This window comes from Chiloscyllium plagiosum, unplaced genomic scaffold (genome assembly GCF_037043375.1).
Source record: "Chiloscyllium plagiosum isolate Xiang-an unplaced genomic scaffold, Cpla_swu_hap1 HiC_scaffold_20, whole genome shotgun sequence".
NCBI classification, from domain to species: domain Eukaryota; kingdom Metazoa; phylum Chordata; class Chondrichthyes; order Orectolobiformes; family Hemiscylliidae; genus Chiloscyllium; species Chiloscyllium plagiosum.
The window spans coordinates 9,165,424-9,183,443 of NW_028270158.1; the positions used below are offsets into that span (position 1 = coordinate 9,165,424).

Here is an 18,020-nt window from a genome sequence, read left to right on the forward strand (position 1 = left end):
ACAGGGATAGGGAAAGGGGAGCTGGGTCTGCATGGGATACTGTTTGAAGGTCAGTAATAATCGTTGGGCTGAATGGCCTCTTTGCACACACTAGGAATTCTATAAACCTCATTCACCACCTAAAACATTGTGTTTACAGAGGTTAGCAGCTACAACGAGCTTATTCAGAAGTAGCTGTGTAATATTCCACTGTGTATCACTTCAGATTCATTGTGAAATATTGTTTACGAGGTAGGAGTCTGACGAGACACGCTAAGAGAGCTCCTCTGTCACGGAGACCCGCAGCAGCTTCAGTCTGAGCAACTAGGAATGGGATACATATCTTGTTGTGTCAGTGCAGATTTCTGAACCATTTACGACCCTGTTTCATTTCACTTGAGCATGTCTAAACCAGAGAGTTTGTTTTTCCCCAAAAGGCAGACATTTTTTGACATTAAATGATTTGTGGAAGACGGGAATAAGGCAAACGCTTTGCTTGGAATGGGGTTCTGTACACTGCACCTGTTCCTTTTTGAAACAGCTCCTGTATTTTTTGTATCTCTGTTTATATACAACCTCAACACATAAAGTGAGAACTGCTGCCTTTTCCTTTTAGGGAAAATGGTCAACCCAAGGAGGAACCGAATGCTGGCCAGTCGGTACAGGAAATAAATAATCGCAGCCCCAACGGATCAATTACGAGCGCTGCCCCGACCATGTGGTTAGGGGCACAAAATGGCTGGTAAGTTAGGGCCGTGTAGACATCTCAGTTAGAGCTCTGACTCATTGTCCCATTGAGTTAAAGAAAGACTTCAAGCGCATGGGTGATCACACTTTGCAGATGGTCAACTGAGTGTGAAGGAATCCCTAGGACAGGGGATTTCAAGACTATGAGGCACATTTTAAGTTGAGAGGAGAAAGGTTTAAAAAAGACATGATGGGCAATTTATTTTATTTTACAGAGTGGTTCGTGTGTGGAATTAACTTTGAGTCACAGAGTGTACAGCACGGAAACAGACCGTTCGGTCCAACTTGTTCATGCTAACCAGAGATCCTAACCTAATCCATTTGCCAGCACTTGGCCCACATCCCTCTGAACCCTTTCTATTTGTATACCCATTCAGATGCCTTTTAAATGCTGTAATTGTACCAGCCTCCACCACTTCCTCTGGCAGCCCATTCCACACACGCACCACCCTCTGCGTGAAATAGTTGCCCCTTAGGTCCCTTTTATATATTTTCCCTCTCACCCTAAACCTATGCCTTCAATTTCTGAATTCCCCCACCCCAGGGAAAAGACTTTGCCTATTTACCCTATCCATGCCCCTCATGATTTTATAAACCTCTATAAGGTCACCCCTCAGCCTCCGATGCTCCAGGGAAAACAGCCCCTGCTGTTTAGGGACCTATAGCTCAAATCCTCCAGCCCTGGCCACATCCTTGTAAATCTTTTCTGAATCCTTTCAAGTTTCACATCATCCTTCCGATTGGAAGAAGACCAGAATTGCATGCAATATTCCAAAAGTGGCCTAACCAACGTCCTGTACAGCAGCAACATGACCTCCCAACTCCTATACTTAATGTTCTGACCAATAAAGGAAATCATACCAAACACCACCTTCACTATCCTATCTACCTACGACTCTACTTTCAAGGAACTATGAACTTGCACTCCAAGGTCTCTTTGTTCAGCAACACTCCCCAGGACCTTACCATTAATTGTTTCAGTCCTGCCCTGTTTGCCTTTTCAAAAGACAGCACCTCCTATTTATCTAAATTAAACTCCATCTGTCACTCGTCAGCCCATTGGCCCATCTGATCAAGATCCCATTGGACTCTGAAATAACCTCCTTCGCTGTCCACTACACCTCCAATTTTGGTGTCACCTGCAAGCTTACCAACTGTACCTCACATCCAAATTGTTTGTATAAATGACAAAAAGCAGTGGACCCAGCACCGATTCTTGTGGCACTTCACTGGTCAAAAAACCCTCCTCCACCACCACCCTCTGCATTCTACCTTCGAGCCAGTTCTGTATCCAACTGGCTAGCTCTTCCTATATTCCAAGAGATCTAACATTGCTAACCAGTCTCCTCTGAGGAATCTTGTCGAACGCCTCACTGAAGTCCATATAGATCAGTCCACTGCTCTGCCCTCATCAATCCTCTTTGATACTTCTTCAAAAAACTCAGTCAAGTTTGTGAGACATGATTTCCCACGCACAAAGCCATGTTGACTGTCTCTAATCAGTACTTGCCTTTCCAAATACATGTAAATCCTGTCCCTGAGGATTCTCTCTAACTACTTGCTCACCACCGACATCAGGCTCACTGGTCTATAGTTCTCTGGCTTGTCCTTATCACCTTTCTTAAACACTGGCACCACGTTAGCCAACCTCCAGTTCTTCCGGCACCTCACCTGTGACTATCGATGATACAAATATGCAAGAGGTCCAGCAATCACTTCCCTAGCTTCCCACAGAGTTCTAGGTTACACCTGATCAGGTCCTGGGGATTTATCCACTTTTATACAATTTCAGACATCCAGAACCTACTCCTCTGTAATATGGACATTTTTCAAGATGTCACCATCTATTTCCTTACATTTCTTAAATTCCACGTCCTTCTCCACAGTAAACACTGATGCAAAATACTCGTTTAGTATCTCCCCCCATCTCCTGCGGCTCCACACGCAGGCTGCCTTGCTGATCTTTGAGGGACCCTATTCTCTCCATAATTTTGTCCTTAATATATTTATAAAATCCTTTCAGATTCTCCTTAACCCTATTTGCCAAAGCCATCTCTTGTCCCCTTTTTGCCCTCCTGATTTCCCTCTTAAGTATACTCCCACTGCCTTTATACTCTTCTAAGGATTCATTCGATTTCTCCTGTCTATACCTGACATACGCTTCCTTCTTTTTCTTAACCAAAACCTCAATTTCTCTTGTCATCCAGCATTCTGTATACCTACCAGCCTTGTCTTTTACCCTAACAGAAATAAACTATCTCTGAACTCTTGTTATCTCATTTTTGAAGACTTCCCATTTTCCAGCTGTCCCTTTACCTGCAAACATCTGCCCACATTCAGCTTTTGAAAGCTCTTGCCTAATACCGTCAAAGTTAGCCTACCTCCAATTTAGAACTTCAACTGTTAGATCTGGTCTATCCTTTTCCATCACTATTTTAAAACTAATAGAATTATGGTCGCTGGCCCCAAAGTGCTCCGCCACTGACACCTCAGTCACCTGCCCTGCCTTATTTCCCAAGAGTAGGTCAAGTTTTGCACCTTCTCTAGTAGGTACATTCACAAACTGAATCAGAAAATTGTTTTTGAGCCCACAACTTTTGACTCAGGAGTACCCAACCATTATCTTTATTGTTTTTAGGATTAAATTGTAATCCATCACTCTCACCAGTTCTCTCAGGTTTTGCACCATCTGTTCCTTTTTGGGAGAGAGTTAATTGTTACTTCCTGATTCAAACTGAGCCGAGATCCCAGAGGGGGTAAGATTCCCACACTTGGCCGTCGCGTTAATTTTCAAATCTACATCGTACCCTGCTCAGTCTGGCCTTTAATTAATCTCGTTTTAACTTGACTCCCAGATAAAATGAACAAGACCTGTTTGGCATAAACTTAAGTTGATGCTAAATCATAGAACACACGTCCAAGCTTTTATCTGACTGTGACTAGCCTGATTGGTTGCGGTGTTTCTAGTTGGATTGTTTTGGTGAGTGTTCATCCATGAGATCTAATCCATGCACATTATCTATCTCCCCAGCCTTTATGTTCACTCTGCTGTGTCCAACTGGAAGAAGTGCCTGCACACCATCAAACTGAAAGATGCCGTCCTCAGTATTGTGTAAGTTTTGTAGCGAGCTGTTTGGTCATGTCATATAATCGGTAGTGATTCATTTCCCCTCCTTTGTCCCAGGGAACAGGATTGCCAGGTTGTGCCATGCCTGGAGAGTTACGTTTAGCTGGGTAGGAAGACCTTTGAGGTGAATTAGTGGGTAGTGTCCCTATCTCTGGGCTAGAGACCGTTGGCTTGAGTCCAGGCCACACTTGATATATTTGTAACACAGCTAGGGAGGTTGATTTCTGTCTGTAAAGACTTCCAATCCAATGATACGGGGTAGGCTGTGTAGGACTTAACAGCAGGAGAGATTTCTTCGTTCAGAGAATGATGACCCAATGGAATTCTCTGGCACAGGGAGTGGTTGAACCAAAACAATGAATATTTTCAAAAAAGAGTTGCATCTTGGGGTTAAAGAGATGTAAGGGGTGAAAGTGGAACAAGGGGACTGAGTTGGAGTATCAGCCATGATCATATTGAATGGCGGAGTGGCTTTAAAGGGCCAAATGGCCTGTTCTTGTTTCTTCTGTGTTTCTGTTTTCAATGCTTGTGGTGGCAGAAGGAAAATTTCCTGGTCAGCCGTGCCACACGAGGTAATGGCAAACCATTGCATGCATTGTTCTCAGTGGAAGCCCATACGCCAACTCTTGGAAATGACCATGGGTGGTAATACCTTTCGTTCATCTTTAGGTTGTGAAATACCCATCCGGGCCTAAGGAAGAGAGCTGGTTCAAGGGGTACAGGTAGACCTTTGACTTGTCTCCCTCCACCAATTGCATTGCCTTCACTAAAGGGAAAGACTTTATTTAAATATGTCACTGAGTTGAGATGCTTTTGTGTTGCAGTGATGCGCTGACTATAGGTGTGTAGTTCTTTCAGTGTTACCAGTAGAGGTTAAACTAATCCCACCAAATTCTGGAAAGGATCCAGATGTTCTTGTACTGTACTGTATATTTCAGAATCTCCAACATTTCACAGAGCATGTCCCATCGCTTTACTAACCTCCACCTCTCCCTAATCACAGAATATACTGCATTGCCTGAATTAAATCAAAACCAATCAGGGAGCAATAAAAACCTTCCTGTTCTAGAATCCAGTGGCATTCCTTCAGGATTTGTTCCCAGATGTGAAAATAGGTGGAATTTCTTTTTTAAATGACCAGTTATTTTAAGCTAAGAGCCTTGGCTGCTAGCCTCAGGCCACCATCCTCTCACCAGAGCATGAAGCTACTCGTGAACTTTAACCAGGCTGTTGTAGCCGATCCCTGGGAGTGGAGATGAGTTGATTACTAATGTAATTATTCTTGGATTATTATTCTGCAGATTCTCAATTGATTAAAATTAATGATCCTTCTATTTGTATTTTCAGGCATGTGAAGGGACGTGTTTTGGTGGCACTGAATGATGGAACATTGGCTATCTTCCACCGAGCTGAAGGTGAGTACGTTTTAATTTTTAAAAATTGTTGCTAGACAGGTAGTTGTAAAATTCTTCATCCTGTTCTGCATCTAATTGCTTGGAATGCAAGTTCTTTGTGTTTCATTTAGAAGGTACATTTGATGAAATTCCTGTACTTGATATTTGCTATTTGTCTCAAGTTACATGAACAGTCAATGCAGGAATTACACCTAACAATGTTTTAAATGTACAGTATAATCTCTCCTCTGTAAGGAGTAAATCTCCATCTTTGGTGTCCCAGAAGTAACAACATACAGAGATGACATGTTGACCTTATCTATCAAAGTTCAGCTGGTAAGAGTTTAGTTGTGCCACCTTTCAGAGTGGTTGAGGACAAAGTAGTGGCTCTAGAGTCTCCTGACTGAATATGATATTTGATTCTTTAATCCTGTTATTGTGGATAAAGGACTAAAAATGAATCGTACCAGCTTCACTTGTGCAACAATGAGTTAACATGACTGAACCTACCCCCTGAGGGAAGTGAATTTCTCATGCCATGTTCAAAATTGCGATTGGCATTTTAAAAAAAACTCTTAACATTATAAACTTTTAAAGTCATTTGGTCCCAGTCACTTTTCCAAGAGTATTTGGTAGGCTGTATATGTTAAATTATTTTTATGAACTTTTGATTACTGTTCAGTCTCAATTGCATCTCACTTACATTTTCCAGATCAAGGTGCCTGTATCCATGAGGAGACATTGTGCCATCGTGTACGTCCCAAATAATTGCAGCACTGTTGGTAGCTGTGCCTTCAGTTGCCCAGGCCCCAGCCCTGAATTTCCTCCCTGCACTTCTCTCTCTTTCTTTCTTTATGACGCATCTTAAAACCCACACCTTTGATTAAACTTCTGGTCATTTGACCAAACCCCTCTTGATGTGCCGTACAATCTTAGTTTATTTTCTGATGCTTCAGTGAAGTGTCTTGGGTGTTTTGTTGGGTTGTAGGCACACAATGATGTTGTATAAAATAGGAAAACTTCAAGCAAAAACAGAAGTTGCTGGAAAAATTCAGCAGGTTATGGAAAAATAAAGAGCATGAAAGCATGGGAAAAGTTAAAGCATGAAGACCACTGGCAATCTGTGATCTGTGGAAGGCAAGATGGGATAACCATAGTGGAATGCTCTTACACCATTTAGCAGAGTAAGGTTAAGGCTGAAAGGTCACTATGGTGACATGAGATAACAGTTAGTAGAGCTAGTTTCCCTGTTAAGTGTCATTATGACCATAAATATTTGGGACATGACATTAAAATATCTAATTAATTGTTAGTAGAGTCAGCTTGAGACAGGAGACTATTGTAATAGATGGAATAGCTGAATATCTATCATGACAGGTTAGTCTGGAATGGAAGATCACTGTAGCAGAGGTGATAATAAATATCTAACAGTGACATTAGAATAACATTAAGTAGAATGTATAACTAAAGGGATAATGGGAACTAACATCACTGGTTTATTGTGTAGCTAGAGTGAGGGACTTTGATTAATATAGTTGGACATGCTGATAAGCTCACAGAAACATGATAAAAAAGATATAAAAATCCATGGACCCTGAGGTTCAGGGGCATTAGAGAATCTGTTTTCTCAGTGTCACAGTTTTTTGTTTTCAAATAAAAGACCTGCTCCTTGAAGAACTCCCTGCGTCTCCAGGAGATTCTCTACATTTTCTCCACGACAAGGTAACGTTTTGGGTCGAGTGACCCTTCCTCAGAACTTTAAGCAAATCTGGTTCCGAAAATGTAACCAGAGAATGTTGTTCAGCAAGATGTGCAACTGACTTTATTGCCAGTATTGAGAGAAGACAATTGGTACTGAAATATTTGAGAATATTGTCAGTTGGAGAGTGAGTAACCCATTCCTCCTCCAATATTGGATTGACCTTTTCCTGCTCTGGTGTCTCTAAGACTAAACGATGGTTCCTTTGTTTCCATAATTGGGGAGGATTACTCTCCTTCACCTCCATTTTTATAGCTGATTAGGTGAGACCACAAAGAGGCTTCCCATAAACTGTGAATGGAGGAGATGATTTCCACATGTTCCTGCCTCCTGCCAGTGTATTTCAGCCTCTGTGATTATTAGGTTAGGGATAAAATGCCTGTGAGTCTCTGTCAAATACCAGAGATCAAATGCTTATTGGACAGAGATCAGGGACTTTCTTTCCTAGTCAGAGCCTTATTTCAAATTAAACTCCAACCCCACTGAATAATCATTCCCTGTACATACACACCCAATCCGGTACTCACCCAATTATATAAAGGCAAAATACTGTGGATGCTGGAAATCTGACACAAATGCAGAGGTCGCTACAGAAACTCAGCAGGTCTGGCAGCATCTGTGGAGAGAGAAACAGTTAACATTTTAATCTCATAACACTTCAGAACTTGAGAGGCAGGTCAGAGTTCTGCAGCAGTGTCGTATCAGACTTGAAATGCTGAACCTGTTTCTCTTTCCACAGTGCTGTCAGACCTGCTGAGTTTCTCCAGCAATCTGTGTTTAGGTTGGTCCATTGTCCCTGAATTATCCCCTGTTCCCTAGTTCCATTTGCTCTTAGGGCATCCCTGCAATACCTACTAGATTATCAGTCTCTTTTTATATGAATTAATGTATGAAGGATAATAATGGAAATAAAATACAATATGACAACACCTTGTACAGAATGACAGCAATCACCTTCTGACTATAACTCAGGTTGATCTTATCTAGGGTGTATACTCTCCATGAGCGTTATTAGAAACTGTCAGAGAAAGGTGAGATATAGTACATCTGATACTAGCCTAGTGCTGGATCTTCTACACTTCCACCTCGCTTAGAGCAAGGGAATGCTGGAAGGAGCATGAATTTTCAACTATTGATCGTTTGTGAAGAAAAGTCAATGAATCAAGGCTTATTTTATTTATATTAGATTAGATTCCCTACAGTATGGAAAAAGGTCCTTCGGCTCAGCAAGTTCCACACTGACCCTCTGAAGAGTAACCCACCAAGGCCCATTCTCCTACCCTATATTTCCCTCTGACTAATGCACCTAACACTATGGACAATTTACCACGGTCAATTCACCTGACCTGCACATCTTTGGACTGTGGGAGGAAATGGGAGCACCCGGAGGAAACCCACGCAGACACGGGGAGAATGTGCAAACTCCACACAGTCAACTGAGATGGGAATCAAACCCGGCTTCCTGGTGCTGTGAGGCAGTAGTGCTCACGGCTAAGCCACCGGGAATGGATTCATTAATGGTTTGTGAAAGTGTCCTAATGCAGAAACACAGTGAAAATAAAAGCATTTTTCTATGGAAAAAGTTACAAATCCTATTGTGTTTATTGGATCCATCATTGTATGTATTAGATAGTCAGGAATAATGTTGAGATGCGTTTGTAAAGTAATGGAATCGTTAACAGTAATAGAATTGATTCACTTCTGTCTGAGTAGATGGTCAGTGGGACCTGAGCAATTACCACCTCATGGACCTGCGCCGTCCGAACCACTCCATCCGCTGCATGGCTGTTGTGCACGACAAGGTCTGGTGTGGCTACAAGAACAAAATCCACGTCATCCAGCCTAAAACAATGCAGATCGAGGTGGGTTTTGGTTGTTGGGTAGACAGAGGGCAGAAAATAAAATGGTGTGGTAGAGCTACTAAACCCTGCTGTTATTTATCTCGAATTTGTGAAGAGAGATTGAGCCATTTGGGCCCATAGGCCTATACACTCTGGAGTTTGGAAGACTGAGAGATGGTCTAATTGAGGTATAGAATATGCTAAAGATAATCTGGCCAAGTGCTGGCAAATGGGATTAGATTAGGTTAGGATATCTGGTTGGCATGGACAAGTTGGACCAAAGGGTCAGTTTCAGGGGCTGTACAACCCCAAGACCCTATATTTCCTCTTCAGGAAATCTTAAATGAGAGGATCATAGTTTTAGAATAAGGGGTAGCAGGTTTAAAACAAAGATGAAGAGGAATGACTGCAATTGTCATGCAAACCCATCCGGTTCACTAATTTTACCGTCCGTTACCCAGTCTGGCCTATGTGTGACTCCAGACCCACAGCAACACGGTTCATTCTTGCCCAGAGGGCAATCAGAGTTCGGAAGTAAATGCTGACCCAGCCAGTGAGGTCCATAGCCCAGGAAAGGGTAAAGGACAAACCCCGTAGTTTTGCCACAACTGCAGGAAGAAACAGAGAAAATAGGAGCAGGAGGAGGCCATTCAGCCCTTTGAACCTACTCCACCATTCAATGTGATCCTGACTGATCATCCAACTCAGCACCCTGTCACTTTATTCTCCCCATACCCTTTACTCCTAAGAACTAATTTTAACTCCTCCATGAAAACATTCATAAATTTGGCCTTGACTCCGTGAACCATTAGTGCGACAATAAACACTGGGAACAGGATTGGTGCTAGCAAAAGCTCGAGCTATTTTATAAAGATCCTGACAGAGAAGTTGAAGGTGATCAAGATATTTGTCATTTATGCTCATGTACCCGTGGAACCATTTTTAATGTCAAATGCTTATTACATTCCCCTAATTGTTACTTCTACAACAGAAATCCTTTGATGCACACCCGCGGAGGGAAAGCCAAGTGCGCCAGTTGGCGTGGATTGGTGATGGGGTTTGGATCTCAATTCGCCTGGATTCCACCTTGCGCCTTTATCATGCGCACACACATCAGCATCTACAGGATGTAGACATTGAGCCTTATGTCAGTAAAATGTTAGGTAAGATTCTGCATCCATGCAGTGTCCTAGCCATTGAACTGTATTTTATGCAATAGCTATAATGGTATTGTCACGTTATTCAGGAAAGGTTTGGTGAAACCTGAAAGGGTTCAGAAAAGATTAACAAGGATGTTGCCAGGGTTGGAGAGTTTGAGCTACAGGGAGAGGTTGAATAGGCTCTGGAGGGTCGGAGGCTGAGCACGTCTAAAACAAAGCTGAGGAGGGATTACGGCAATTGTCATGAGAACCCATCTGGTTCATTAATGTTGTTTGGCAAAGGAAGTTTACTCCCACCCTGCCCCCTGTAAAAACGCCATCCCATTCTCCCAATTCCTTCGACTCCGCCGCATCTGCTCCCAGGAGGACCAGTTCCAAAAACGTACAACCCAGATGGCCTCCTTCTTCAAGGACCGCAATTTCCCCCCCGACGTGGTCGACGATGCCCTCCACCGCATCTCTTCCACTTCCCACTCCTCCGCCCTTGAGCCCCGCCCCTTCAACCACCACCAGGACAGAACCCCACTGGTCCTCACTTACCACCCCACCAATCTCCATGTACAGCGCATCATCCGCAGTCATTTCAGCCACCTCCAAATGGACCCCACCACCAAGGATATATTTCCCTCCCCTCCCCTATCAGCATTCCGTAAAGACCACTCCCTCCATGACTCCCTCGTCAGATCCACACCCCCCACCAACCCAACCTCCACTCCCGGCACCTTCCCCTGCAACCGCAGGAGGTGCAAGACTTGCGCCCACACCTCCCTCCAAGGCCCCAAAGGAAACTTCCATATCTGCCACAGATTCACCTGCACCTCCACACACATCATCTATTGCATCCTCTGCACCCGATGTGGCCTCCTCTATATTGGGGAGACAGGCCGCCTACTTGCGGAGCGTTTCAGAGAACACCTCTGGGACACCCGGACCAACCAACCCAACCACCCTGTGGCTCAACACTTCAACTCCCCCTCCTACTCCACCAAGGATATGCAGGTCTTTGGACTCCTCCATCGCCAGACCACAACAACACGACGGTTGGAGGAAGAGCGCCTCATCTTCCGCCTAGGAACCATCCAACCACAAGGGATGAACTCGGATTTCACCAGTTTCCTCATTTCCCCTCCCCCCACCTTGTCTCAGTCAAATCCATCGAATTCAGCACCGCCTTCCTAACCTGCAATCTTCTTCCTGACCTCTCCGCCCCCACCCCAGTCTGACCTATCACCCTCACCTTGCCCTCTTTCCACCTATCACATTTCCGACACCCTTTCCCCAAGTCCCTCCTCCCTACCTTTTATCTTAGCCTGCTGGACAAACTTTCCTCATTCCTGAAGAAGGGCTTATGCCCGAAACGTCGATTCTCCTGTTCCCTGGATGCTGCCTGACCTCCTGCGCTTTTCCAGCAACACATTTTCAGAAAGGAAGTTTACTGTCCGTTACCCAGTCTGACCTATGTGTGACTCCAGACCCACAGCAACATGGTTGATTCTTAACCCCTTATAGAGGTTTATGAAATCATGAGGGGCATAGATAGGGTAAATAGACAAGGTCTTTTCCCGAGGGTAGAGGAGTCCAGAACTAGAGGGCATAGGTTTAAGGTGAGAGGGTAAAGATTTAAAAGGGACCTAAGGGGCAACTTTTCCATGCAGAGGGTCATGCATGTATGGAATAAGCTGCCAAAGGAAATGGTGGAGGCTGGTACAATTACAACATTTAAAAGGCATCTGGATAGGTGTATGAATTGGAAGAGTTTAGAGAGATATGGGCCAGGTGCTGGCAAATGGGACTAGATTAGGTTAGGATCTCTGATTGGCATGGCTGAGTTGGACCAAATGGTCAGTTTCTATGCTGTAGATCTCTATAATGATCCTCTGTCTTGTGTACTCTTATGAGCTGGTACATCTCATGCCACTCTTTATATCTTTGATTAATTCTGGAATCTCTTGCTTTGATTGGCAGGTACCGGCAAATTGGGATTCTCTTTTGTGCGAATCACAGCTTTGCTAATTGGTGGAAACCGCCTTTGGGTGGGGACAGGAAATGGAGTGGTTATCTCTATCCCATTGACAGAAAGTAAGTGAACAAAGTTTGGCCAGGTTAATAATGGGTCTTTACTGTTTGACATGAATAACTCAGTCTATAAATAACTTGGTACACTAGACCATTACCACAAAAAAACGGACACCAGTGAATCTTGGTGATGATCTTTGTTGTGTGGACATTTTGATCAGAGATTGAAATATATAGAAGCTAATTTATTTGCTATTGCCGAATGAGTCTAAAAAAAGTTTAAATATTCAAGAGAACACATCCTTTGACTGCATGAATTTGTAATTTTATATTTATGGGAAATTGTTTAATGCTACACTTGCGTGCTGTACTCATTATCACACACTGAGCCCCGAGATTGTGCTTCCAATAGGTTTGATAATTGAAAGTCTAAATTCTGCTATTAAATATTAGAGCCCTTTGTGACAAAATCACAGCCCATAACGTATCTTCTGCCACACCCGAGACTGTTAATATAGTTTTTACAAATAATTGTTGGGATGGGTGTTTATATGAGGATGGTCTAAAAGTGCAGCAACATTTACTGACTTATTCAGCAACTAGATATCCAGAGGTGATAAAAAAAAACAAATGCAGGGACCTAATGAGGAAAAGGTAATGCTGTTGTCATATACAAATTACCAATTAAATATAGACTGTAAAATTTGCATAACATTTAGTGCTTCTCTGATGAAATTCAAAAACCAAATGGAATGAATATGGCTATTAGCTATTAACAGAGAGCTGCAGCATGTGGAGAAAATCATACTTCAAGTTTGGTCAATGGAAGCTAATCTAACATTGGAATTAAATCTCGTCCAGTGATATGTGACTGAATAATTTCACCCGATGAGTTATTTCAGCTTCTGAATATTTACTTGTTATACAAACTCACAAATACAAATGCAGGCTAGGTCACCTGCACATCTTACACATTGGTAATTGTAAGGTGAGGGCAGGGTGTGCACAGGGGGTTTGAGGAAACCTTTTGCTCCCAGAGGGTGGTGGGAATCTGGGATGCACTGCCTGGGAGGCTGGTACAGGGGAAAAAACCTCCCAAACATATAAAAAGGACATGGATGAGTGCATGTAATATTCAGGGCAATGGGCCAAGTGCTGGAAAGTTGGCTTCATGTAGATAGATCAGCACAGACTTGATGGGCTGAGGTACCTTCTCAGTGCTGTATCACTCAATGATGTTCAGTAATGCAGGGTTCTCTTGAGCTGGAATCTTCTGAAGCCGGACTTCCCCAAGTTGGTAAGCGCAAAACTGTTTCTTCTTGTAAGAAGCCAGAAGTGGGAACTGGTAATGGCACAGGGAATGCAACTGGAACTTGAAAATGATGGAACCGACTATATCGCTCTCCTTCGTGTGAAGATGCTGATATAGTGACAGTGTCGCTGGACTAATAATTCAGAGGCCTAGACCGTTTCCCCAGGGTCAAGTGTTCAATCCCATTTTAGAAACGGGAGGAACTTAGATTCAGTAAAAGAAAAATATTGAATATGAAGCTAGTCTCAGTGATGGTGACTGTGAGAACTGTCGTCGATTGTCAATAATGCCCCATTCATGCCCATTAACAAGTGAAATCTGCCATCCTTACCTGCTGTCTCCGACATGGGACTGCAGACCCAGAATAATGTCACTGACTGTTAATTGCCCTCTGAAGTGACTTAGCAAGCCACTCAGTTCAAGGGTAGCTAGGGATGGGGAACAACTCTGTCCTTACATCAACACACCCCTTTCGTGAATGAATAAAAGACAATGTGAATTAAGGATTGAGAAGTGGAGGGCAGTTGGAGAACGAGGATGAATTGAAGTGGGTTAATTTCAGCATCAAACCAGATATAGGAGGAAAAGCAAGAAAAGGGGACAAAAGATTGGATTAGAAGAGAGAGTATGAGAACTAGGAGCAGGAGTGTAGGCCATCTGGACCTTTGAGGAGAAAGTGAGGACTGCAGATGGTAGAGATCAGAGTCGAGAGTGGGGAGCTAGAAAAGCACAGCAGGTCAAGCAACATCCGGGGAGCAGGAGAATCGACATTTTCGGGTATAAGCCCTTCATCAGGAATGAGGCTTGTGGGCCAGGGGGTGGAGAGATAAATGGGAGAGGGGTGGGGCGTGGGATAAGGTAGCTGAGTGTGTGATAGGTAATCGGAGGTGGGGGTAATGGTGATAGGTCAGAGAGGAGGGTGAAGCAGATAGGTGGGAAGGAAGATGGACAGGTAGGAGGGGAGTTGAATTTGTCGGGATGGGGATGGGGATGGGGTGGACTGGGGTGGGGGTGGGTGGGGATGTTGGTTGGTGCGGCTATCCCGGAAATGTTAGGTGTCCTGTCTCCCCGATGCAGAGGAATCCATCAGAGAAACAAAGCCTTCCACATCCATCTTTAAAAACATCTCTCCCCTCACTTCCATCAAAGTCCCCAAAGGAGCCTTCCACATCCATCAGAGAGCAGCCTCATAGTTTAGGAACCCTATGCCGCCTGGTTCTACCTTCCGGCCCAGATTCACCAGTGTGACTGCCCTGGCTAACCTGTCGTCATGGCCTGCTGCTGCCCCACCGAGCTCATCTCCACATACCTTGATACTGTCCTATTCCCCCTTGTCCAGGAACTCCCCACATATGTTGGGGACACCACCCATGTCCTCTACCTCCTCCAAGACTTTCATTTCAATGGCCCCCAATGCCTCATCTTCACCATGGACATCCAGTCCCTATACACCTCCATCTGCGATGACCAAGGCCTCCAAGCCTTCTGTTTCTTCCTCTCCCGCCACTCCCACCAGTACCCTTCCACTGACACACTCATTTGTTTGGCTGGACTGGTCCTCACCCTCAATAATTTCGTCTTTGAATCCTCCCACTTCCTCCAGAGGAAAGGGGTAGAGCTGTGGGTACCCACATGGGCCCCAGCTATGCCTGTCTCTTTGTCGGTTACGTGGAACAGTCCATTTTCTGCAGTTACACCAGCGCCATCCCCCACCTTTTTCCTCCGCTACATTGCTGACTGTATCAGCGCCACCTCGTGCTTCCATGAGGAGGTTAAACAGTTCATCAACTTCACCAACACATTCCACCTTGACCTTACGTTCACTTGGACCATCTCAGTGTAATCATTGGGCAGTAAAAGCTGACGCAATGGCACCGACATTGAGTTTTAAAAAAAGTGGGCGGCACGGTGGCACAGTGGTTAGCACTGTTGCCTCGCAGCACCAGAGACCCGGGTTCAATTCCCGCCTCAGGCGACTGACTGTGTGGAGTTTGCATGTTCTCCCCGTGTCTGCGTGGGTTTCCTCCGGGTGCTCCGGTTTCCTCCCACAGTCCAAAGATGTGCAGGGCCAGGTGAATTGGCCATGCTAAATTGCCCGTAGTGTTAGGTAAGGGGTAAATGTAGGGGTAGGGGTATGGGTGGGTTCGCTTCGGCGGGTCGGTGTGGACTTGTTGGGCCGAAGGGCCTGTTTCCACACTGTAATGTAATCTAATCTAAAGTAATCTAAAAAACCCCTCTCCCCTTTCTGGACCTTTCCATCTCCATCAACGGTGGTCGACTCAACATGGACATCTATAAACCCACCAACTCCCACAGCTACTTAGACTACACCTCCTCCCACTCTGCCTCCAGGAGGACCAGTTCCACCAGAGAACACACCAGATGGCCTCCTTCAAAGACTGCAATTTCCCCTCCCACATGGTCGATGATGCTCTCCAGCACATTTCATCCACTTCGCGCACCTCTGCCCTCAATCCCCACCCCACCAAACGTAGCAAGGACAGAACACCCCTGGTCCTTACCTTCCACCCACCCATCGCATCATCCTCCGCCATTTCCGCTACCTACAAACGGACCCCACCACCAGAGAGATATTTCCCTCCCCTCCCCATCCGCTTTCCATAAAGTCCATTCCCTCCGCGACTCTCGTCAGGTCCATGCCCCCCCCCAACTCACCCTCCTGTCCTGGCATCTTCCCCTGCCACTGCAGGAATTGCAAAACCTGTGCCCACACCACCCCCCTCACCTCTGTCCAAGGCCCCAAAGGAGCCTTCCACATCCATCAAAGCTTCACCTGCACTTCCATATGTCATTGCTCCTGATGTGGTTTCCTCTACACTGGGGAAACAGGACACTTAGTTGCAGAGTGATTCAGAGAACATCTCCGGGACACCCGCAACAATCAACCCCACCGCCTGGTGGCCAAGCACATCAACTCCCCCTCCCACTCCGCCAAAGACATGCTGGTCCTCCGTGGCCGCTCCCTAACCACCCGACGCCTGGAGGAAGAACTCATCTTTCGCCTCAGGGCCCTCTAACCTCAGGGCATCGATGTGGATTTTACCAGTTTCCTCATTTCCCCTCCCCCCCCCCATCTTATCCCAGTTCCAACCTTCCAACTCTGCACCGCCCTCATGACCTGTCCCACCTGTCCATCTATCTTCCCACCTATCCGCTCCACCCTCCCCTCTGACCTATCACCTTTACCCCCACCTCCATCCACCTATTGCACTCTCAGCTACCTTCCTCCCCCAGGCCCACCCTCCCCTTCCCATTTATCTCTCCATCCCCAAGGCTCCCAGCCTCATTCCTGATGAAGGACTCTTGCCTGAAACGTCGATTCTCCTGCTCCTCGGATGCTGCCTGACCTGCTGTGCTTTTCCAGCCCCACACTCTTGACACTGGGGGGTCCTTTGAGCCTGCTCCAGCATTCCATAAGATCATGGCTGATCTTTTTGTGGCCTCCGCTCCACTTATCCATTAATTTCTTTATTGTTTAAAAAAAGTCTATCTTAGCTTTAAAAGCATTTACTTAAGTAGCGTCAACTACTTCACTGGGACAGAGAGAACAAGAAACAACACAAAAGTGTAAAACACATTTTAAGTTTGCTCTATTAAAAATCTCCAACATCAACCTAAGAAGATGTGACACCATATGCTTTGAACCAGAGGGGTAATTAGGCAGTTATTGACACGTTCATGTTACATTTCATTATCTGCCAAGTTTCAGCTCCTGTGCCACATTTAATGGATAATTAACATACATATACAGTACTGCATTAAACTCTCATACAGAAACTGTATGAGACTCTCCGGGCAGTTAACAATGATGTTTTTTGTGAAATTAGCTGCAAAATCAGCCCACAGTTGGTATCTGTCATTGATGGAGTATCTCTTCCTTAGCCAATTCATGTAAAAACAGAGGTGTAGGCTTTACAGCCCATCGAGTATTCCCTGATTTTTAATACAATCACATTGGTCGAACACTCCAATGTCTTCTACCCGTCCCATCAATCACCCTATACACCATCGATAATCTGAAAACTATCGATCACGTCCTTAAACACATTCAAAGATTAGGATTCCACTCTGTTCTGTGGTGAAAAATTCCAAAGGCTGATAACCCTCTGAGTAAAAAATAAAAAAAATTCTTTTCTCTTATACCTAAATGGCTTATTTTAGCCTCTAGTTCTCGACTCCCCCAGCCATGGGAAACATCTCGCCTACATCTACCCTGTCTATCCCTTCAATTATTTTCTAAGTTTTTGAGATCACCTCTCATGCTTAGAAACTCTTGAGAATACAGGCCTGTTTTACCCAACCTCTCTCCATAGAACAGTCCTGCCAACGCAGGAACAACTCTAGTGAACCTTCATTGTACTCCCTCCATGATGGTGTCTTTTCTGAGTAAAGGAGACCAAAACTGCACTCCAGGTGCAGTCCAACCAAGCTCCTATACAATTGAAGCATGTCTTCACTGCTCCTGCACTCAAATCCTCTTCTGATTAAAGACTAATATGCCATTAGGTTTTGTAATAGATTGCAACACCAGCACCTACTAAGATAGTTGCTATTATTTCCTTATCAATATTGGATCCATCAGTTGTACATTACACTGAGACCAGGGTAACTGATTCAGTCAGGTATCCTTAATCTCTCAAATCAGCCTTTTTTTGAACAAAATA

General features: G+C 44.7%; 1 protein-coding gene across 9 annotated transcripts in view; it reads left to right on the forward strand.

The window, feature by feature from the left end:
- mapk8ip3 (mitogen-activated protein kinase 8 interacting protein 3) overlaps window positions 1-18,020 on the forward strand; it is a 221,257-nt gene that overhangs the window by 185,671 nt on the left and 17,566 nt on the right. For all 9 annotated transcript variants that reach the window (XM_087997651.1, XM_087997645.1, XM_087997649.1 and 6 more), the window contains 6 exons: window positions 596-721; window positions 3,758-3,838; window positions 5,201-5,268; window positions 8,720-8,868; window positions 9,839-10,010; window positions 11,973-12,086. In XM_087997651.1, the coding sequence (XP_087853777.1) occupies window positions 596-721; window positions 3,758-3,838; window positions 5,201-5,268; window positions 8,720-8,868; window positions 9,839-10,010; window positions 11,973-12,086 (710 nt within the window). The remainder of the gene's footprint in view (window positions 1-595; window positions 722-3,757; window positions 3,839-5,200; window positions 5,269-8,719; window positions 8,869-9,838; window positions 10,011-11,972; window positions 12,087-18,020) is intronic.